The 23,947-nt window shown below is 44.4% G+C and overlaps 1 protein-coding gene across 1 annotated transcript in view; it reads left to right on the forward strand.

The window, feature by feature from the left end:
• Positions 1–14,224, forward strand: part of CASS4 (Cas scaffolding protein family member 4) — a 25,545-nt gene extending 11,321 nt beyond the window's left edge. Inside the window, exons 2-6 of the mRNA XM_012645838.1 lie at positions 755–1,177; positions 6,092–6,193; positions 7,927–8,007; positions 8,843–10,114; positions 13,814–14,224. Of these exons, the coding sequence (XP_012501292.1) occupies positions 755–1,177; positions 6,092–6,193; positions 7,927–8,007; positions 8,843–10,114; positions 13,814–14,224 (2,289 nt within the window). The remainder of the gene's footprint in view (positions 1–754; positions 1,178–6,091; positions 6,194–7,926; positions 8,008–8,842; positions 10,115–13,813) is intronic.
• Positions 14,225–23,947: the final 9,723 nt, after the last annotated feature.

The following is a 23,947-nucleotide window of genomic DNA, read 5'->3' on the forward strand; positions in this document are numbered from 1 at the left end:
TAATTGACATGGATCCTGGTTGTGTGACCACAGACAAGCCGTGAACCCCCTGAGTCTTTTGTCATTCACTCATTAACAAGCATGTACTGAGCATCCGCTGGGTACCTGGGCCTGGGCCAGATGCTAAGGACAGAGTAGCAAAGAAGCAAAATGGAACCTCCAGTCCAATTGAGAAGAAAAATAGCAACAACCAGACAAACAGCAACGTAATATAATAATGATAACAGTAACAGCCAACCTGTCCTAAGTACTTACTAAATGCCAGGAACTATTAAATGAGATATCTACATATATCTCAACCCATTTAATTCTCACCATAACCCCATGAAGTAGGTATTACTATTATTCCCATTTTACAGATGAGGAAACTGAGGATCAGAAAGGGTAGCTATTTGCTCAAGGGCACACAGCTGAAATTTCAACCCAACTATGTGCTATGCTGCACTCAACTCTATAACTACAAAGGTCACAGTTTCTACAAATTGAAACAGGACCATAGAGCATATTAGGGCAATTGAACCTGGTCTCAAGGTACAGATAAGCCTTCCCTAAGAATATGACATTTCTCCTGAGACCCCAAGAATGGAAAAGAATAAATCAGGCAAGAGCAAGGGCAAGAGCCTCTGGAGTGGAAGAAACAAAATAAGAGAGCAGTAATGAGTTTGTGCTAAGGTTTCTGAGTGAGTGGTGTTCGTGTAGTGGTCACTGGCCATGGTGCTAACGGTGGATTCTCTTCTCCCCACCCCGCCCCCAGAAACTCCTGGCCAGGGCACTTTATGACAACCGCCCTGACTGCTCCGACGAGCTGGCTTTCTGCAGAGGGGACATCCTGACCATTCTGGAGCAAAATGTGCCAGAAAGTGAGGGCTGGTGGAAGTGTTTGCTCCACGGGAGGCAAGGCCTGGCCCCTGCCAACCGCCTCCAAATCCTCACAGAGGCTGCTGCAGACAAGCCCTGCACCACATTCCTGCGGGGCCTGGGAGAAGCTCTCACCAGCTCAGACGAGGTCTACCAGGTGCCAACTCTGCTCCACCCACCCCCACTAGGCCCCGTCTACGAGCAGATGAAGAGTTGGGTGGAGGAACCCCTGCCCCCCATCGCCCAAGTCTACGAATTCCCCGACCCACCCACCAGTGCCAGAATCATCTGTGAGAAGACTCTAAGCTTTCCGAAACAGGTATGCGTATTTCCAAATGAAAGAGATGGGTCAGGGGGTGTGGACACACCCACGGGGCTTAACTACCCTTGAGTCGCGGATGCCCCTCAGATCAAACGTGCAAAATGGGAGCCCAGATCGCCGGCAATCACAGCTGGGGAGCTTGTCCACTGGGCTGGGATGGAGAGCCCAGCGGCCCCCATCCTGTTGTCATTCGCACTCCTGGCCCCTGTGATTCCCCAGCTCCCCAAGACCGGCCACAACCTGTGGGAAACAGAACCCTTAGTCCAGCTGGGGGAAGGCACTGCAGACATTCGTGGTGGTCTTTTCACAGCATGAAGGAACACCAGGACTGCCAGTGGCAAATGGCAGGCTCGAATTTCCAGGGGTTCAAAGGCAAGAAGTTACTCATTACATTTAAAATGTATATTCTCCTCAACCCAGAAATTTTACTTCTAGAATTGCTACAGAAATACACAAGCAGACAAATATGTGTCTGGATGAGGAGGCTATGGCTGTTACAGCATCATTTGTTATAGGGAAGAACTGAAGATGCCTAAATGTTAGGGGTGTCTTGTTTGTGTTTTAGAGATGGGGTCTCACCCTGTCGCCCAAGCTGGAGTGCAGTGGCACGTTCATAGCTCACTGCAGCCTCAAACTCCTGGGCTCAAGTGATCCTCTTGCCTCATCCTCCTGAGTAGCTGGGATTACAGGTGCGAACCACCACACCTGGCAGATGACTAAATATTTGTTAAGGAGAGGATTGATGACACAAATTTTGGCATACCACAGCGCACTACTATGCAGTTGTTAAAAAAGATGAGGTATTTCTATGAGGTTGTTTTAAGGGGGAAGAAAGAGCCATTAAAACAAAAACTCAAAAAGGATTCTGTGCACAAGCGTATGCATATGTGTGCATGCTCACACATGGAAAGAGACCGAGAACACATGTGTAGCGTGGTTACCCCCGAGGAAGCACAACTGGTTAAAGAGAAAGTGAAAGAAGGCAGTCCGCAGGGACCTTGATTTTATTTGCTCCCATGTCCCCAGCACCTAAGACAGGGCCGGACACAGGGTAGGTGCTCGATACAAATTTGATGAACAAATAGATCAGAAAATTGATTTGTATGCCATACTGAACATACGATATCTGTGATTTTTTTAAATATCAATTTTTTAAAAACAGAAGAAAAGAAGCACTCAGTAAATGCAGAACAAAAACATTTTTTTAGTAAGGAAAAGAAATAAAAGAAGGGAGGAGAAAAATAACATTCTATTTTCCACAAAGCCCTGGCCTTCATGAGGTGTTATGGATGCAGAGCAGATTGCACAATCCCCAGCCACTCTGGGCATTTCCTGCCATCAAACGCTTTGCTTTTAGCCCAAATGACACATCCCATTTGGCCGCAGCTCTGGCAGGGTCTCGACAAGGTCTATGTCCAGGGAAAGGCTGCTCCCCTGAAGTATGTGCTGTGAGGACCCCAGGAATGTGCCACTCACCACTCAGACCTCCTCCACACCAGCTTCCAAGGCTGCCTTCAAACAGGACAGGCTGATTCCTTAAAAGACTTTCGAATACTTTAGATTTTCTAACTCCCTGGGCTGCAAGGCATAGAATAAGACAGCTATTACACAGAACAGCTGCCATGCACAGGGGCTGGCTGCAAATATGAGGATGAAGCTGGTTGAGCCTTGGTGGACCCTAACTCTCTTTTCTGGAACAAGTGGCCCAGATCTAGGCCTGATGTGCTCAGCTGCTGTCTGAGCAGCTGTCTCAGAGGAGGGCTTTGGTGGTGTTTTTTCTAAGAACAAGTGACATTAGCTGAAGTTAATTTGAATTTCTTTCCAAAGCCATTAAAGAAAAAACAAAATCAGTGCCCATTTTCAACCTCTCCCTAAAAAGAAAACAGATACAATGTCCTCTGTTGGCCAGGTGTCCTCAGCACCCAACACAGTGCCAGGCCCCTACAAGATGCTCAGTACTTGTTGAGTGAATGAAGTTGACCAAAACACAACATAAGACTTCAGAAACATGGACCCCACTGTCACCTTCTAGTTGGCATTGGTATGAAAGGAACGATGAGTTTACTGCTGAAACTCAACTCATAAAAACAGGGCGTTAGCTGGGAGATTTGTCCTTGACGTGAAGCACGTCGACCACGTGAGCCCTCGCCTGTGCGGGCTACAGCAACCAACAGAAACCACAGCCACCGAAGGGGAATTCAAGGCCTCGTTGCCACTAAGGTTTTGAGGTGGCCACACTTAAACACCTGGGCAACTTTCCTGCTTTTTTTTTTTTTCCTTCCCTCAGTTTCCTCCACGTCTGCCCTAAGTACATGTTTGTTCCCTCCCTCCTGCCCCTCCTGTTTATTTATTTTTTCAGTTTTTAAAAATGTGTTGCCTTTTCTGTTAAAGCAAAAGATGCCGTCCGTGTCTTGGAAGCCAGGGGTCCTGGCCCACTTGGCTTCTGGGTCACCCACTGTCATGCCCGGTGACTGGGAACAGCACAACACCCTCTGGATTTCTCTTCCCTCCTCTGTATCAGGAGAGGGTTGGACCCCATCATTTGTAAAGTCACCTCCAGTTGCACCTTCTGGTTTTTCTAAATAACTTAGCTTCTCCCTCTACCCTAAGGAGAAAGGAGCTAGAAGAACTAGAAGAATAGTTCATAATCAGTTGAGGATTTTCTGATTCACAGAAAAGACAGGCATCTCCTCCCCAGTCATATAATCTGGTGTTTAATCCCAAGTCTAAGATAGCCCAGAAAATGCGTTCTGAGCAGAAGCGGCCATTGGTAGAACCAAGCAAGTCCGAGCCACCAGCTTTGAGCTGTTTCCCAAGGGCAAGTTCATAGGTGGAGCACAGCCTGGGTGAGTCCTTTCACAGACTGCCTTTTATACTTGTGCTGACTATCTCTAGGCTAAGGGTCGCCCCAAATTAAAACTCAAGAAGGTGGAAATGTCGCTTTTATCAGGTTGTCCTAAGAGAGGTGTCTGCATGTCAGAATCAGTCGTCTCTACTGCTGGACCTCTGTGGACCTTTAGATTAGAGCAACTCTTCATTTAACAGATGAGAAAACTGATTCCCAGGGAAGTGAAACTGCCCGTCCACGGTCACGCAGCTGAGGAATCTGGAGCGTCCTCGTTGTGTCTGTGCATATCTGTCTAGCCCTCGCCTCCAGGCCCCCCAGACAGAGTCCTTATCCTAAGCACCTCTGCGTCCCCTTAATCTTCTTTACCTGACTCTGTGGCTGAAACTACTCTTTCAGTGAACTTTTTATTGACATTTCACACATAGATCCTAAGGGTCAAGCTTAGTTACTAGGATCCTGATCAAGAAACAGAATAAAAGGAGCACCCTAGAAGCCCCTGTGCCTTCTCTCTGTCACTTTCCCCAAGGTAGCCACAATCTTGATCTTTGTTGTATTTTTTATTCCAACTTCCTTAATATAATATGCTGGCCTGACTTAAAAAAAACAAACAAACAACAAACACCACCACATAAAAAACATGTTTGATTTCAGTTTAAATTCAGAAGGGACTCTTTTTTATTTCAAGTGAAAAGGGCCAGATTTCCTAGTAAAATTGCTCTTGGACCCACTGGTTCCTGAACTGGAGTTTCCTTCTGTCTCCCTAAACATTTCAAAACCATGTTTCTCAAACGTGTTCTTTAACTGATTGCCATCTCAAACCTATGTTTTCCAAGAAGCAGTAGGCATTTTTGAACTGGCTTCCTTCCATCTGCGATGTCACACAGGAAACTCCCTTTGCTCTTGTGGGCATATGAGACCCACAAAGTCAGCCGTATAGTAAAATGGGCCCGAAATCACAGGGAGAAATGGGTGATGGGCAGCTTTGGAAAGGGTCTGCAGTGGGAGAGCCTGACGTGTTCAGATAAGTGGGGAAAGGAGGGAGGAGAAGTAGGGGTGATGGCCACCGGTCAGGGACACTCACACAAGGTCCCTGGGCTTGCACGGTGCATGGCCTGTTAGGCCTGATAAGGAGCTTGGATTTAATTCAAAATGCATCAGGGAACCACTGATAGGTTTGCCCTGGACCAATGAGCCTAAGACCAACAGGGACAGAGGCAGGTTTATTGACTGTAAAGAGGAAGATCCCAGAGAGGGGGGGACCACAGGGCAGCGCGCAGAGGAAAAGGCAGCGTAACTGTAAGATGGGGGAAGGCGGGGTTTGGGTGAAATGCAGGCAAAGCCATATCTCAGTAGGCTCCATGTAAAACAGGCAGCATGTGAAGGGGTCAGTATAAGCCCAGACAGCAAGGAGGGCACAGGCTCCTCTTTCCTTGGGGACCATGGAGTTGGGGCAGAGGTAGAATGTGGGGCCTGGGTACCCTTATCTGAAGCTCTGCACAGGGTGCTGGGGACGAAGGCTGCTCCTCTGTGTCAGTGACTCAGATCTCCAGGCAAGAGTGGGATGTTTCGGTCTTACTGATAGCACTTCAGACAGCTGTGCTTCTGGGAGCCTAGGATTTCAGAGAACCAAGTTTCCCAGAGAGTAAGAAAGCAGTTGTCAAAGAAGGGAGCTGTTTGGAAACTTGCCAGCCATCACATGTCCTTGGGAGAAACGTTTGCACTGCTCACTTTGCAGCTGCTTTATCTGAGCCTGTTTCCAGGCAGATGAATGGCCGGGCGGATTTTTACACTTAGAGCTGGTTTTTACTGTTCAGGCTGTACATGGTCATTCACCAAAAACAAGCTAACAAAAAAACAAATTCTAGCACCACATGCCAGTCCCAGTCCTGGGTCCTGGGGACCCACATGCCCAGTCTCGAGAGTGAAGGGCCTGCACGTCACGCTGCCGGGCGACCACCCCAACAGCGTTGCCAAGCTGTCTTTGCCGTTTGAGAGGTAACTTCAAACATGACTGTGATAACCAGCGTGACCTTTTTTCCCATCTCTCCTCTTTTCTCTCCAAGGCCCTCTTCACGCTCCCCAGACCTGCTCGGGCCTCGCTGCCAACTCTGCCTTCCCAGGTATATGACGTGCCTGCCCAGAGCCGGGTCCCCTCAGCCCTTAAGGTGAGGCTCCTTCAGTGGCCCCTGCTCCACCCAGAGTCGGGGGCCGTCCACGTCACCCAGACATTGCATTTCAGCTTTACCGAGAAAGATCTCGGGCTTGGTTTGCACAAACTCCAAAACATACACCACCACACAGAGGCCACCTTTGTAACCTCCTCTGTGCCTGTGGAGCCCAGACCTGCTCCGGAGAATGCTATTACCATTGGAATTCTGAATATTTAAAAATTTTTCACTTTTCATTTGTAATAGATATTTCATATATGCTTGTGCATACACACACACACACACACACACACACACACACGCACATGCATTTAAAAAAATATTATCTTGAAGGATATGCACCATAGTCTTAACTGTGATTATCTTAACCTTGATTATCTTTGGGGGATGAAATTTTAGTTGTTTTTTCTTAACTTACTTGTATGTCACTGGGCCATTCAATTTGTAAGACTAGCTTCATGTGATCAAAACGTAGCTTCCTCCTGCCTTAGCCTATCAAAACTGCTCTGTGGCGACTGCTCTGCGGCGGGTTCTCCCTGGTGGTGGCAGTGGCTCTCTACCTCTGCTGCATGTCGGAATCACCTGGAGGCTTTGGCCAAGCTCGCTGCCCGGGCCGCCCCCGCCACCACCCCACAAGACTCTGACGTAGCAGGTCTGGGTGGGGCCCAGGCATCAGGATTTTTAAAAGTTTCCAGGCGATTCTAATGCACAGCCAGGCCTGAGAACCACAGTTCTAGTGTAAATAAAACACCAGTCCATCTTGTCATCAGCCTCTCTCCTTTCACTTTTCCCAAGCCAGAGTCAGCCCCTGTGCACTGTGACCCCAAGGTCAGAGGACACAAGTCATTGAATGGTCCCACTGGAGTACCTGACACTTCACTTGAGAGTGAAAAGTCCCCCACTGTTCCCTCACTGAGGGGAATTCTCAGGAGACTCACAGCCCAACTGTCTCTAAAGAAACCCCCTCCAATTTCTAGCTGTTTCTTTCTTTGCAAAACCTCTTTTGGTGCCCTCTTGCCTTGCCTTGGAACTTGGAACCTATTTTTCACATCCTAATATATGTATTTTCCAATTACTGTACATACTATATATATTACATAATAGGTATATCTCTCAAACCACTGAAGGAGCTTGAGCAGGGGGAAGCACAGTGTCTGGCACTTAGTAGGTGCTCAGTATGACGTACGCTTGTCAAATGAGTAGCTCAAACCCTCTTTTTATTATTGCCTTTGCTACTGTATGTATACAGGGTCATTGGGCTTAGCATCTGGTAGTGGGTAGGCACTCAATAAATATTTGCAGGATAAATACATGAGTGATAAACACAGGAACATTTTCCTTGAGAAAAATAAACAAGAAAGAAGGAAGACACATTAGATCCCAATCTCATTTACTCTTCTGGCTTAATTCAATCTTAAGACTAACTCACAGAAGGAGACAAACTACAAACTCTACAAACTACTAACTTAGGCAACTGCAGTTCACTCTCTCTATGGTTTTTCTCCCTACCTTCAGTCAAGAACTCTCCTTTTAAAGCACGAAGTCCACTGCTGAATGTATGTCCACTGCAGCACAGAGACTTTCACCATTAGAGCACCATGCCTGAAAGCTCAAAGTCTTCAGTGATTTGTTTTCCTTTGGGAAAAAATCAACAGAGTGGGGAGGGTTTGTGGTATGTAGCCATCATGAAAGGAAAATCCAAGTTGTCCCCCTTTGTGGTCTCTCCCCAGGAGCCAGAGAAGCAGCAGTTATACGATATTCCAGCCAGCCCCCAAAAGGCAGCACTCCACCCCCCGGCCAGCCAAGCAAGCGTAAGTGTGAAGAGGTGCTGAGCGGCAATGCTGTGAACACCTAAAAATTCTCTGGGAAGAGTTATTAGCTTGGTAAAAAATCAGAATGTAAATTCCTTGTAACAGACCTTATTGCATTTGAGGCAAAAGCCCTAACTGCACTGGTGTCCAGGAATAGAACCAGCTATATGGTTAACTTCTCCATGTTATTGGGAATATTAAGTGGGAATCCCTGCGAAGGGTCTGGTACAGGGCCTGGCACAGAGCAAGAGCTCAGCAAACATTAGCCAACCGCTTCTTCTCACGATGGGCCTCAGGGACGTGTCGTGTTAAAGTACACTTCTATGTGTGGATGGGGGAATGACTGAATTTGAAGTCTGTGTAATCCACGTTTAGCACTGGATTCTACCATATGTATGTGTCCCATAGATACATTTATGCTTGAGGTTATTAGGGGATGCCCTAGAAAAGAGGTAGTGCTTCAGCAGTGTCATGAGGGATACATAGGAGTTGGCTGGGTGAAAAGGAAAGCGTAGGAAGGGAGTTTAGAGCAGAGGAACCGGTTTGGGCAAAATGAAATAACAGCAGTATGAGTAAGTGGTCTGGGACAGTGGAAGGTGAACAGCCAGGTGGCTGGACCCCCAGGGAGGTGCTGGCAGATGAGGCAGGCACATGTGGTGGAAGTGGAGAGAAAGGAGGTTCAAAAGGAGTTGGAGCCAGTTGTGAAGGGCCTTGATAAGAGAAATGGGGAGTCACTGAAGGAACCTGAGCAGGGGAGTGACCATCAGATTTAAATGAGTCGTTCAAACCCTCTTTTTATTGCTACTAACTGCACAACTTTGTGTTTCTTCCACAGGAACAGAGTGTTCTCCTTACACCAATAAGTGCCTTAAAAAGAGGAATCTATACTACATTACCAAATCCTCAGAAATCAGAATGGATTTATGACACTCCAGTGTCTCCGGGAAAGGCCAACATCAGAAACACATCTCCGGCCAGCTCTGCAGAAGAATCGGGGCTCCATGCTGTTCCCAGTTCTGGCTCCACTTTCCACAGTCCTCCAAGTAGCAGAGACAGGTCCCTCCCTCCACAGCTGAATGTGCCCATGCAGAAAAAATTCAGTCTTCCAGAAATTCCTTCTTACAGCTTTCCAGCACATGGGGACACAGTCCCTTTAGATGAAGGTGTCAGCTACAAGGTTCCTTCCAGCTTCCTGATCCCCCGAGTGGAACAGCAGAACACCAAGCCCAACATTTACGACATCCCCAAAGCAACGCTGAGTGGCCCTCTTGCTGGGAAAGAGCTAGGAAAAGCCAATGAGGCTTCAGAGAATTCCATGGGCTCTAACTCCCCACATTTCTCCAGACAGACAGCTTCCCTGTCTCCTGAAGAGGACAGATTATCTGTGTCCAGTTCTGACAGCAGAGCTAGCGTTTCTTCGTGCTCTTCCGCATCCACTGACTCCTCCTCCAGCTCTTCCTCGGAGGAGTCAGCAAAGGAGCTCTCCTTGGACCTGGACTTGGCCAAGGGGACAGTGAGGGCTCTGCAACACAAGGTGGTCAGCTCTACGGCAGGCCTGCTGCTCTTTGTAAGCAGGAAGTGGAGGTTCAGGGACCATCTGGAGGCCAACATTGATGCAATCCACAGGGCTGCTGATCACATAGAAGAGTCTGTAAGAGAATTTCTGGATTTTGCCCGAGGAGTCCGTGGGGCTTCCTGTAACCTCACTGACAGCAACCTTCAGGCCAGAATCTGGGATCAGCTACAGACAATCTCCAACTCCTACCAGATCCTGCTTGAAACAAAGGAAAGCCTGGATAACTGCAATTGGTCCCTGGAAGTCCTGGTGACTGACAAAGTCCAAAACAGCCCAGATGACCTTGAGAGGTTTGTTTTGGTGGCACGAATGATTCCAGAAGACATCAAGAGATTTGCCTCCATTGTTATTGCCAATGGGAGACTCCTTTTTAAGCAGAACTATGAAAAAGAATCTAAGTGTGAAAAATGCATCCAGCCTCCCCAAAGAGAAATTGAATCATACCAAAGGAGTACTCCTTTTATTAAGCAGAGGGAAAATGAACACTCCCCTGAACTATTAAAGAAAAACAGGACAAATACCTGTGGACAGGTGAGTTCAGAGTTTCAAGTGGCATGACAAGGGAGCTTCAATCATTACTAGGTGGTCACCACTAAGGTAGATGCTGAGAATCTTTCAACAGTATGTAAGCTTTGGGGAGATACTGGTTCCATTTTCTAGAAAATAGAATTCATAAAAGTAAAATTCTAGATGAAACCTGATTAGCAAGTAAGATAAGTATTTTATTATTAAGGCAGATAAATCAGCATATTTGGATTAGATTTCTTCTGAAAATGTGGAGAGTTCAGCTTTGCCACTGATACTATTAATAGAATTAGAAAGGATTTTAAAACTTTTAAAAAAATCTGTTCTTTGAGTATATTTTTTATTTTCTATTTTACTTTATTTTATTTTTATTTCAGTATGCCATTTCAGCCTAACTTTGAGTAGATTTTTTAAATCTCACCAAGTTTCCTTGCATTTTAAAAAGTTATAAATTTAGTCATTGTCAGTGTGTTTCTTAGCAACAGAAGAGGAAGTATTAAGTAAACATTCTTCCAATGTTCATGATCTAATCAGCCTCCAGACTTTAGTTACTCTTAGAAATGCTTTGCTGGGCCAGGCGCGGTGGCTCACGCCTGTAATCCTAGCTCTCTGGGAGGCCGAGGCAGGAGGATTGTTTGAGCTCAGGAGCTCCAAACCAGCCTGAGAAAGAGCGAGACCCCGTCTCTACTAAAAATAGAAAGAAATTAATTGGACAACTAAAAATATATAGAAAAAATTAGCTGGGCATGGTGGCGCATGCCTATAGTCCCAGCTACTTGGGAGGCTGAGACACGCCCAGGAGTTTGAGGTTGCTGTGAGCTAGGATGACACCATGGCACTCTAGCCTGGGCAACACAGTGAGACTCTGTCTCAAAAAAAAAGAAAGAAATGCTTTGCTGGATGAGTTGAGACTTTATAGAAAGAGGAGCTTTAGTTCGGGGATTGCCAACTTCAGGAGGCCCAGCAGGTAACTTGTAGCCATGTCAAGGAAATAATTTGATGCTTTCTGCTCCAGCCTTGGTGTTCTGCTGAAATGCCTCGTGATGCAAGGGCTTTAACACATCCTAGAAATTTGGATATTTAAAATTTACATATATATGTGTGTGTATATATATGTATTACATATATACATATATATATATAAAAACTTTAAAAAACTGTGTGGGTCATTACATTAGGCCACATTGGTAGGCAAAATTCAGCCTTTGGGTTACCAAAGTCTCCTTTCATTCAAAAAAGACATCAGTAGGCAGAACCATCAATAAAAAGTATAACAAGGAATTCTCAAGTTTTAAAGTGAATTTAAACAGTTATATAGTAGTATAAAAACCATTCAAGTTGGTAATTTGGAGGGATTTTATTTTTCAGAGGTTGCCTAACCTAGAAGAGAAAAGAAAACCCATCTTGGAACAAAGGTTAGATGAAAACAAAGACTTAGGGGCAATGGTAAGCTATCCTGCTCACTCTCTAGTACTTCTGATTAACATGTATTATCCCTAGATACGTTTCATCATGCTATGGATAAGTCAGCATTATAGCCATGGCACACATGGGGGGAGATTTGGTTTTTGTGGGTTTTTTCCATTTTTTTTTTTTTTTTTTTTTTAGCAATAGAAAGAACCCTGGAGATCAATGAGTGCAGTGAACTCCAGGGAATGGAATGTGAACCATTAAGCATTAGTGCAATGACTCTGGGTGCTCTGCAAGTTATCATGGGTGGTACCAACATGGCATTAAATAGTACTGACTCACATTCCCTTTGACATTTTCTTTTAATGCTTCCGGTTACAACAATGAAAAAAATATTTTGGTTTGGGGCTTGTGTATCTTTATCACCTCTTACACTTGATGTTCTTTTTTTTTTTTAACATATCAAAGATGTTATCATTGTGCTTATTTTTATTGGTGACCTTCTATTTGTGACAAATTACAGTAGTTTTCCATTTACCAATTTTTCAAGTTTCCTTTAAATTAATTTAAGTAAAAACAATGAGTCCATTTAAAGACAAAGTATGAAGCCAGCAGAGGGTAAGAGGGAGGCAGGAAGGGTACAACTTGGAAGGTTGTGAGAAGGCTGTCTTAGCATAACTGAAGCTTGGGAAACAATGAACCAATTCAACAACCCAGGTTATGGGGCAGTGGAGGGTGAGAGAGGGAAAGTCAGAGGTGTCTAATGACTTGGGTGAGGTCATGTGCCTTCTCGGAGGCAAACTAGAACAAGAACCCAAGCCTCTTGATGCTCAGTTCCCCAAACCCCAAACACTAAACTTTGGGCCTGCCATATTGCTGAAAATCATGCTATTTTGTTCAACATGAAGTATGTCTCAGACGAGTGCTTCTCAAATTTGAATGTATCACAGTCACCTGTAAGGCTTGTTAAAAGTCAGGTGGCTGGGCCGCCACTCCCCGAGTTTCTGATAGGTCTGGGGTGGAGCCCGTTACTTTACATTTCTAAGTTCCCGGGTGATTCTGATTTGGCCATGGTCCAAAGACCACACTGGAATCCCCAGCTTTAGACTGACCGTGCCTCCCGGTGAGAGGTCAGGGGCACCACTGACCATTGGGTGGATAGTTCTCTACTGTGTGGGCTAGACTGTTCAGCTTCCCCAGACACCTTCCCACTAACTGCCTACCTAGTCGATGTGATAACCAAAACTATCTCCACATGTTTCTAGCACCCCAGGCTAAGACTCATAGTACATTTTTTGTTTACCTACAGTTAATATTTTGAAGCAGAGACGCTGATAATCCAATGTCTAGCTCATTGCTTATTATTTCTGACCTCTGCTTCATTCTTCTCATACTCCCGTCTAGATTTCATCTTAACTGACATCTTAATCTTTCCTTCACTTTGTATTATACAGATAATCATTGTTTTCATCTTCCAAATATGAAATTCTAATAACAAATATACTTCTCCAAAGTATACCTTCCTCCTCCTTGTCTAATCCCCTCTCCGACCCTACCAGCCACTGGGGACACAGCCCCCTTTTGAAAAAATATCACTGTTTTAAGTCATATCTTTCCGAGTGCTTCTAGGTTATGAATTTTGAGATCATAGGTAAATGAGAGAGGGTGATATTTAATGGAAAGAAAGAGAGTTTCAGACTTAGCTAAATTATCTTAGAGCTCCAGACCTTTAATTTGCTAAGTGAATGGCCCTAGGTAGCCTTTTCTTTTCTCTGAGCTTCAGTTTCTTCACCTGTAAAATACGGAAGCTTTCAACTGTTACCTAGAGTTGTTGCCACTAAGTTAGGTGCTAAGAGTCTTTCAATTGCATATAGGCTTTGGGGAGATGTTGGCTCCATTTTCCTGGCTGGGCGCGATAGCTCATGCGTATAATCCTAGCACTCTGGGAGGCTGAGGCAGGAAGATCACTTGAGCTCAGGAGTTCAAGACCAACCTAAGCAAGAGTGAGAACCTCCGTCTCTACTAAAAATAGAAAAAATTAGCCAGGCATCGTGGCTCACGCCTGTAGTCCCAGCTACTCAGGAGGCTGAGGCAAGAAGATTGCTTGAGCCCAGGAGTTTGAGGTTGCAGTGAGTGATGATGCCACTGCACTCTAACCAGGGTGACAGAGGGAGACCCTGTCTCAAAAAAAAAAAAAAAAAGTCTTGCAGATTGAGCAAAAACAGAAAAAGGCAGACAACCACAGCCTGCTGATCAAATCTATCTCTTACCTATTTTCTTCTTCCCCTTCTTTAGAATCCTATCTCTCTAATACCCCAACCTTTGAGTCAGCAGACTCCTGAGAAGAAAATCCACCTTTCTGAACACTGCCGGCTCTATTTTGGGGCACTCTTCAAAGCCATCAGGGTATTTAACAGCAGCCTCAGCAACAGCCAGCCCCCAGAGACTTTCATCACTCAGAGCAAGCTGGTCATCACGGTGGGGCAGAAGCTGGTGGACACGCTGTGCAAGGAGACCCAGGAGAGGGACGTGCGCAACGAGATCCTCTGCAGCAGCAGTCACCTTTGCAGCCTGCTCAAGGACCTCGCGCTGGCCACCAAGAACGCAGTGCTCAAGTACCCAAGCCCTGCAGCCCTGGGGCACCTCCAGGCTGAGGCTGAGAAGCTGGAGCAACACACACGGCAGTTCAGAGGGACATTGGAATGAGGACGATCTACCTCCTACTTCCTCTGCTAACCTCTTAGCTTCACATCCACGACCTGCACAACTCTGTCCTGTGCGAAAAGGCAGCCGGGGCATACGATGGCCTAAAACAGACACAGCGCCTAAAGCTAGTATTATCGAGTGGCTAAGTAACCCCAAGACGTTGACTTTCCTACCCCACAGGGGGTCAGGAAAGAGAGTCAGATATTAAATAAAGACCTTGTGAAGTTTAGCATATCATGAAGAGTTTGCAGTGTCAGTGTTTGAAGTGATGTCATAGAAATAATTTTTTATATTAATATATATAGTACATGTTTTAAATTCATTCATTCGACATTTATTTATTGGGTGCCTACTATATGTCAAGTTCTAGGTGCTAGAGATATAGCAGTCCTGCCACCATGGAGCTTACAGTCTAGCAGGGGAGTCAGAGAGTAAAGTGATGAAGAAATACATGTACAACATATCGTGTACTAGAAAATGAAGGAGGTAGAGGGGAAAGAGATTTTTTCAAATGATTAATATTTGTTCCATCTGTTGGAAAATGTAGTAAGATTTTTTCATTTTGGATTGAATTAATTTTGTGATATTGGTACAAATTATGTATCTCTGTATTACACCAAAAAATATATATTTTTGCTATGTTACCTTAACCTAGTTAAAGATGCATATTATATTAATACTTACAACATGACGTGTTCTGTTGGGTTCTCTATTAATTTATTTTGTACATTACAGATTTTGTGTTGACAAATTCTACTGCTCAATTAGAAAAACTTTATACTTTAACAGTCTCAAATCTGTTACAATTTATAATATTATTTAAATATAATCATGATTTTAGACATTGTTTGCAGCAGTCCTTTCTCTGGAAAAGTATTTGATTCATTTCCCCCAAGTTCTGGTACCAGAGTAAAAAGCCTCCAATGTTTGCTTTTGTCATTCAAATGCTTCTTTCTAAAGTCTGCAGAGAGATACAGTAGAGGCCAAGTTCGTATGTGCCACACTGGCACCAGAAAACAAAACTATCACCTGAGGTGGTGCAGACAGGAAGGTGTAGGCAGGATACACGCCACTGGGCAGACATGGAAGTGGTGGGGAGCTCCCCTCAAGTCAAACCACCTCCTCTTCCTCTCCTTGCAGCTGAGTCTTTAGCTCATGTTGCCATAGTTACATAATCCCTCCTGAAGATCAGGGGTCTCCTAGATACATCTCAGCCACATAAACACCTTCACAGCCTAGAAACAGCATCCCCAGGCTATAAGTCACCTGAAATGTTACCAAGTTCAACTCCCATCTGCTACTCTTTACTTGGTAGGCACTTTTAAAATGTTGACTGCTAGCAGGCTAGTTATTTTTATTGAGTTAGTCTCAGGGTCCTAAAAAGAAGGATCCCATCTTTGCGAGGTTTGGTTCTCTGCAACTGGACAGAGACACCCTGGAGAGACACATTCTTTGAACAGATGTGACCTGCTTCAGTTAAGACTCCTGTTACAAGTGATAAACAACCATATCCAATTTGTCCTAAGCAATAAAACAAATTTATTGACTCAAGTATCTAAAAATAATTCGGGGCAGACTGGCTGCAAGACTGGTTGGTTTCAGGGGCTCCACCAGTGTCATCAAGGACCAGTTTCTCAGTCCCACTTTCTCTGGGTTAACTCCCACGATTGCAAGGTGGCTTTCCCAAGTGATGTCCTTCCTGATTCATGGTCAGAGGGCAAAAAAGGGACTTCACTCTGCTTGGATCAGCCTAGATTGGGTGGCTGCCCCTGAGAGCTCCATGATGAGCAAGGCATGGAATACCCAAGTTGACACAGACCCGGAATTGTCTCTCTCTCTCTCTCTCCTTCTCTCCCCACCCCCACTCCCACGTGTTCTGAGAGAGGTAAAGGGATGGCTCTGTCAAGCACTGTGAAGTGGTGACGTTTTATCCTACTTCAAAATAACAAGTTAGCCTGCCACAGTTTTATGGATGCTGACAGAAGACACAACATTCTGGGATCAGAGACTATGGCAGGGGTCCCAAAACCACCCCAGGCCCAATGAGTCACTAGAAGGACTCAGAATATAGTCATACTCGCAGCTATGACTTATTACAGCGAGAAGCTACAAAGTAAAAGCAGCAAAGGGAAGAAGCACCCAGGCCGAAACCTAGCAGAACCGAGCACAAGTTTCCAAGAGTTCTCTCTCAGCAGAGTCATGCAGAACACGTTTAATTCCCCCAGCTACACATGTGACAACATGTGTGAGATGTTGTCAACCAGAGAAGGTCACGAAGCCTCAGCACCCAGGGTTTTTAAGGAGGGCCGATCGTGTAGGCAGCCTCTGCCTGGTACCTACCAAATTTCCAGACTCCCAGAAGGAACGCAGGTGTTTAGCACAAATCACATTGTTTGTGCAAATGGTTTAAGCACAATGAGCCATTCTTATCAATTCTGGGGAGAGTCGGAACCCTCCCAAAATCCAAGTTCCCATACGCCAATCAAAGGCCGACCTTGCAAGCAGGACTTTGTAACACAGTCAGACCTGCTGTGTTAACTCTTCTCTGCGTGGAGGGAAAGGGCTCCTCCCACAGCATCGCAAGCAGCTTATGTTTCATCTTCACATCATTTCCCAGCATCTCCTGAGTCCCAGGACTCGATGCAGAGGTGGGCTCAGGTGGATGCTGTGCCAAAGACATGGCTTTGTACCACAGACAAGGAAACCTCAGTACAGGGATCCCCAATCTTTGACAACAGGCTCTGAGCAAACCTGGCTGACCTTTGCCTCAGAGGGAGACACCATCTTTATTACATTGTACAGCAAACAAACCTGCCCTTGTGCTCTGGGGGGAGACATTATCTCTATCTTCCAAGGCTGCTGGCTACGAACATCCGTGAAAAGATGGTCCAGAACAAAATGCCATCGGTGCCTCTGCTCAGAAGATGTGCAACAAGGCAAGAGACCCATGAAGAACTGTCTCCTGATGCTGATGGGACCCCCTAGCAGAAGTCAGGAATGTTGTGGGAGGAAGGAGGGGTTTTTGCGAGGAGGCAAACAATAAATTGCTATCACTCTGGACAACGTGATTCTTCACACAATAGTAATAATAATAGCAGTGTGTATTTATTAAATATTTTTACTCAAGCACTGTTCTAATGCGTTAACTCAATCTCTCCTAAGTGAGTCTTCCAAAGCACTCTAACAGGTAATGAACAGGTCCTATTTTTGAAATTTTTTAAGAGATGAGTTCAAACTGAGGACCTCTGTTAACAAAGTACAAAACCAAAACCACTGAGTGTAAAATAATGAAAAATGCTGCTCCTAGCTAAATGTGTTTCCTTCCTTTTTTTGAAAGAAAGCAGTTCCAGGGTGAGTTTCCACTGATTAATTCAATAAGATGATTACTTCTGAAAAAAATGTTTAAATAGAATTAAACACAATTTTTTTAGTTTTTGGCAACACTTTGCTAAGTATTTATGCTTAATGCCCTGAATTCTGTACCATTTCCTCCCAAGGAAGGAAGAGGAAATGGTGGGTAGTGTGGTAGCAGCAACTTGACCTCAATTAAGTTAAATTTCATCAGGAGGATGGAAGTGGTGAGGAGCCCATTTAAGAGATCTTCCAGTTTGACAAGTGCTGGGGAGTCATGGTTCTGGTTTGATGGCAATTTTTTTTAATAAAACATCTTTTTAAAAAATTTTATGTTTTCCCTGAGTGTGCATCCTGGCTCTCCACGAGTTGCCCATTTGTGTGTGCATCACAATGAGGACGCCCCTTTCCTTTCCCTCATTCATCTAACTACTATTAATGGAGCACCTCCTCTTTGCCAGGCCTCTGCTGATGGCTAGAGGCACTGCAGGGAACAAAACAAAGGCTCTCCAACATGGTGCTTTCAAGTTCCAGCTGTGGGAGATCAGGAACCAGGGCCCAGATGAGGGAGAGGCAGGCGAGGCATTCTCCTGTAATGCAAAACGTAAGAGGGTGCCCAAAACACTTAGAATCAATATAAATAATATTTTGATGCAATATTTTTTAAGGAATCAGAATCGATGCAAAAAAATCCATGGTGAACAAGATATCAAAATTATTTTTTGGTGGGGGGGGGATGGGGTCTCACTCTGTCACCAAGGCTAGATTGCCTTTGGTAGCTGGGACTGTGGGTGTACACCACCACATCTGGCTAAATTTTTTTTCTACTTTCTGTAGAGATGAGGTTTCGCTATGTTGCCCAGGCTGGTCTGGAACTCAGCCTCAAGCAATCCTCCTGGGCCTCCCAAAGTGCTGGGATTACAGTTGTGAGCCACTGTGCCCAGCCAAAATTTAAATTTATAACATGATATTGGGGTGGTAGGGGCAACGAAGAAAACAAAGCTAGGCAGGGGAGCATGATGGGGGAAGGGTGCTCTTTTAGATGGGGAGGTCAGGGAGACAGCTCTGAGGAGGGGCCCAGGAATGGGGTGCTGAATCCCTTGAGGGAGCCAGCTGAGCAAATGTCCAGGGGAAGTGTATCCCTGGAGAGGGACCAGCAAGTTATGTGCCAGATGTAGGGGAGGAGGGTGGCCAGTGTGGCTGGAACCCAGTAAGGGAAAGAATAGTGGCCAACATGAGCTGGAAGGGGTGGCCGGGGGCCAATTCATACAAGGCCTTGTATATATCCAGAATATTTCAAATATTTCCCTAAAACTGAAAATTAAAAGTAATTTTTGTATTGAATTATTTCAGTTATTACCTCAATTTTCCACTTTAGTTTAACCTTCTTTGGGTCTTCTTCCTATATGTGAACTTAAATAATGGTTATAAAATTCTTCTAAAAATCTTCGCACACAGTGTCTTAGTCTAGTTTTCTTTGCTCTAACAGAATACCTGAGACTGGGCATTTTATAAAGAATAGATTTACTTCTTACAGTTTTGGAGGCTGGGAAGTCCAAGGTTGAGGGGCCTGTATCTGACGAGAACCTTCTTGCTTCGTTGTCCCATGGCAGAAGGTGGAAGGGCAAGAGAGCGAGAGGGAGCCAAACTCACTTTTAAAACAAGCCCACTCCCGAGATTACTAACCCACTCCCACTCCCGTGATAATGACACTAATTCCCTCTTATTAGGCCCCACCTCTCGACACTGCTGCGCTAGGGACTGTTTCCTACATATGAACTTTAGGGGACATGTTCAAACTATAGCACATAGTTTTAAAAATGCTTTTATGCTAGCTCTTAAAATGAGTTAGTTACATTGCATGTCAGCTTTTTCCAGACAGAATTTTTTTTTTTTTTTTTTGAGACAGAGTCTCACTCTTTTGCCCAAGCTAGAGTGAGTGCCGTGGCGTCAGCCTAGCTCACAGCAACCTCACACTCCAGGGCTCAAGCGATCCTCCTGCCTCAGCCTCCTGAGTAGCTGGGACTACAGGCATGAGCCACCATGCCCGGCTAGTTTTTTCTATATATTTTTAGTTGTCCGATTAATTTCTTTCTATTTTTAGTAGAGACGGGGGTCTCGCTCTTGCTCAGGCTGGTTTCGAACTCCTGAGCTCAAACAATCTGCCCGCCTCGGCCTCCCAGAGTGCTAGCATTACAGGCGTGAGCCACCGTGCCCGGCCCCAGACAGAATTTTAAACAGCAGCTATGCAGGAGCACATGAGCAGAGATATCAGGAAATCAAACCGTGCACAGTTCAGAAGTCTGAAATATTTGGGAATTATTGTAACAGCATTTAAAGTACTGGTTCTCAAAAAAGAGCCCAAATAGCCAGAGCAATCTTAAGCAAAAAGAACAAATCTGGAGGCATCACATTACCAGACTTCAAACTATACTAACAAAAACATCATGGTATTGGTATAAAAATAGAGACACAGACCAACAGAACAAAACAGAGAATCCAGACATAAAACCATCTACCTACAACCAACCAATCTTCGACAAAGCAGACAACAACATACACTTGGGATAAGAAGCCCTATGCAATAAATGGTGCTGGGAGAATTGGACAGCCACATGCAGAGGAATGAAACAGGACCCCTATCTCTCACCACTTACAAAAATTAATTTGAGATAGATAAATGATTTATTATAAGGCATGAAACCATAAAAATTCCAGAAGAAAATGTAGGAAAAACTCCTCTAGACATCAGTCTAGGCAAAGAATTTATGACTAAGACCCCAAAGGCAATTACAGAAACCACAAAAATAAATAAATGAGACTTGATTAAATTAAAAGGGCTTCTGCACAGCAAAAGAAATAATCAAAAGAGCGAATAGACAACCTATAGGTGAAAATAGTCACAAATTATACATCTGATAAAGGGCTAATATCTAGAATCTTAAACAAATCAGCAAGAAAAAACAATCCCATTAAAAAGTAGGCAAAAGACATGAACAGACATTTTTCAAAAGAGAAACAAATGGCCAACAGACATATGAAAAAATACTCAACATCACTAACCATCAGGGAATTGCAAATTAAAACCACAATGAGATATCGCCTACCCTTGTCAGAACAGCTATTATTAAAAAGTCAAAAACCAATATATGCTGGCATAGATGCAGAGAGAAAGGAACGCTTATACACTGTTGGTGAGACTGCAAAGTAGTACAACCTCTATGAAAAACAGCATGGAGATCCCTCAAAGAGCTAAAAGTAGATCTACCATTCGATCCAGCAATCCCACTACTGGGTATCTACTCAAAGGAAAAGAAGTCATTTTATCAAAAAGACACCTACACTCAAATGTTTATTGTAGCACAATTCACAATCACAAAGATGTGGAATCAACCTAAGTGCCCATCAATTCATGAGTAGATTCAGAAAATGTGTTATATGTACACCATGGAGTACTACTCAGCCATAAAAAGAAACGAATTAATGTCTTTTGCAGCAATTTGGGTGGAACTGGAGACCCTTATCCTAAGTGAAGTATCTCAAGAATGGAAATACAAACACATGTACTCTCTAATAATCTGGAACTAACTGATGGACACACAGGAGCATAGAGAGAAGTAAAAGTTGTTGGAAATCAAAAAGTGGGGAAGTGGAGAAGGGGAGAGGTAAAAACATACCTAACAGGCACAATGAACACTATTCAGGTGATGGGCACACTAAGAGCCCTGACTCAAGCATTATAAAAGCCATCCATGTAACAAAAACATCTGTACTCCCTTAATATTTTGAAATTAAAAAAACTTAAAGTACTGATTTTTAGCCTGGGCTTCAGGAGGCTGTGAGTGAAATACAAACATGTATAAACTGTATGTGAAATTTCATATGTGCCAATTGATATTTTTCTGGGGAATAATTTCAAAGTTTTCATCAAATTCTCAAACAGGTCCAATGACTCCCAAAACGTTCAGAAATACTGGCTTTACTAGAGGGTGATGATACTTTTTTTCATGATTTCATTCCTTTGCTTCCCCTCAAATCCACAGCTTGACTGGGACAAAGTTGTCCCCAAGGATCCTTGCAAGAGAATGCCCTTTATCTGTTCATTCAGGGAAGAGAGTGGAAGAAGAAGCAGACAACAATGCCATCTGCCTCGCAGCACAGCTGAGAGAATGAAATGGCTCAAGTCCAGTAAGGTGCTAAACACAACACCTGATGTGCTAGCCATCTCTCAACACATACTAGTCGCTACTGATGATAATAAACCACACAAAAGTTTCAGCTGTGTGTAGTCTGCAGCCCAGAGCAGCCTGGAGACCCATATTCTAAAAGAGGAAACCAAGGAGGAAGAGAAAAAACTCCAGCTGTCTGAGCTTGAATGTCAGCACAACTGGCACTGCTGGGTCTCCACAGCAGCTCGTGGGGGAAAGGAGGTTAAGTCAGACGGACCTTAGCTGAGAAAGACCTTCATTTTCTACTCCTTTCACTCACCAGCTGTGTGACACTGAACCAAAATACCTTGTATATCTGACCCTTGGGTTTTTCATTTATAAAATAGGAGGCATTATATCCCCTACCTCCTAAGATTGTTGTGAGCACAGAATGAGAGAACGCCTACATATCTCCCAGTGCATGGTCATAGTTTAATAAAAGAGCAGCTATTTTTTTCTTCTTCCTCAAATAAACTCCATGAGCGGCAGATTTACTTGCCAGAAAAGAGCACTGGTTTGAGAGTCTGTCTAAAGATCCTTGGGTTTTTGCTGTTCTGTATCTGACCTTCTGTCCTTTGCAGTGAGAAAGAACTAATCTTGGCACCCATCACCAGGTCTGTCACTAGCTACATAACCTTGAATGAGTCATTTGATCTTTCACACTTCTGTTTCCTCACTGGTAAATGGAATTTTTATAGTACTTATTAGTTTTAGTACCTGCCCAAACTAGGTTTACTGAGAAAAACGTATATTGACTATGCAAAAGACTCTCCTAGGCACTAAGGTTACCAAGTGGAATAACACAAAGAACCTACCCTCATAAAGCTTAAAGTTCTTGTGATTGGCATAAAAAAATCACAAACCAATCAGAGACCAGCTGATTAAAGGGATTATTTTCTTTTAATCCCCCTTAATTGCAGTAACAGGTACCCCACGATTACATATAGCCCTTTAAGTTTTCACATCGACATATTTTCTGGGCAACCGTTTCCAAGTTGGGAATATTTTCAGCCTTTTCTTTTTTTTTTTTTTTTTGAGTCTGGGTCTCGCTGTGTCACCTAGGCTGGAGTGCAGTGGTGCAATCACAGCTCACTGCAACCTCCAACTCCCAGCCTCAAGCAATTCTCCTGGCTCAGCCTCCCCAGCAGCTAGGACTACAGGCATGCACCACCACGCCTGGTTAATTTTTTTTAAAAAAAAATTTTTGTAGAGACAACATGTCGCTAATTTTTAAAAATTTTTTTTGTACAGAAAGGGTCTTGCTATATTGTCCAGGCTGGTCTGGAACTCCTGGCCTTAAGCAATCCTCCCATCTCAGCCTCCCAAAGTGCTTGGATTATAGGTGTGAACCACTGCACAGGCTTAGCTTTTTTACGTTTCATTTAATATGGTAACATCTAGTCATAAAGTCTCTTCTTGAGAGTGGACAGACTTTCCCATAATATTTATAATAATTAAAGGAACAAACAGAGAGATAGCCAAGAGCCTAAGAGTAGAAAATCACGGATTTCAGCAAGGGATTTGTGTTCTCCTTGTAGATATAATACAGTCTGTCTCTCAGAAAGGACATGGAGACATCAGCGTACCTTTTATAAGAACAATTGTATTGTCTGTTAATTATACCTGTTTCTTAATAAATATTTTTTAGCCTGGCTTCAAGAAACTGCCAGTGAAATACATACATGTCCCATCTAGACTAAGTTTCATACGTCTACTAACTATATGGCAATATCAGAAAGTCCCCAGGCCTTGAGTAGAGAATCTTACTTCCCAGAATCTGCTACAACATCACTTCATGGGATTTGTTGTGAGTGCTGAGGTCACCGCTAGCGCTCAGTAAAGATGAGTTCTCCTTTTAAATACATAAATGCTAACTGAAATGATAGATTTCTTTCCTATGCATCCTTAATTGCAGTAAGAAGGCGGCCCCCTTTCCTCAAGGCTCTCACAGTCCAGGGATGCGATCCACAGTCACACAGGCTGGGGTGGGACCGGGCCGCCCACGCCCTCGCTGCCCGCCCACAGCGACTCCGACAGCACGGAAGAAATCCAGGAACTCACCGGAAAGAGGAAGAGACGCGCGGCGGGTCTGCGCTCAGCTCCAAGTGACGCTCTCCATGGTAACCGGGACTTGGCGACGGCCTCGCCCTTTCCCGCTGCGTTG

This window comes from Propithecus coquereli, unplaced genomic scaffold (genome assembly GCF_000956105.1).
Source record: "Propithecus coquereli isolate 6110/MARCELLA unplaced genomic scaffold, Pcoq_1.0 Scaffold237, whole genome shotgun sequence".
In the NCBI taxonomy this organism is placed as follows: domain Eukaryota; kingdom Metazoa; phylum Chordata; class Mammalia; order Primates; family Indriidae; genus Propithecus; species Propithecus coquereli.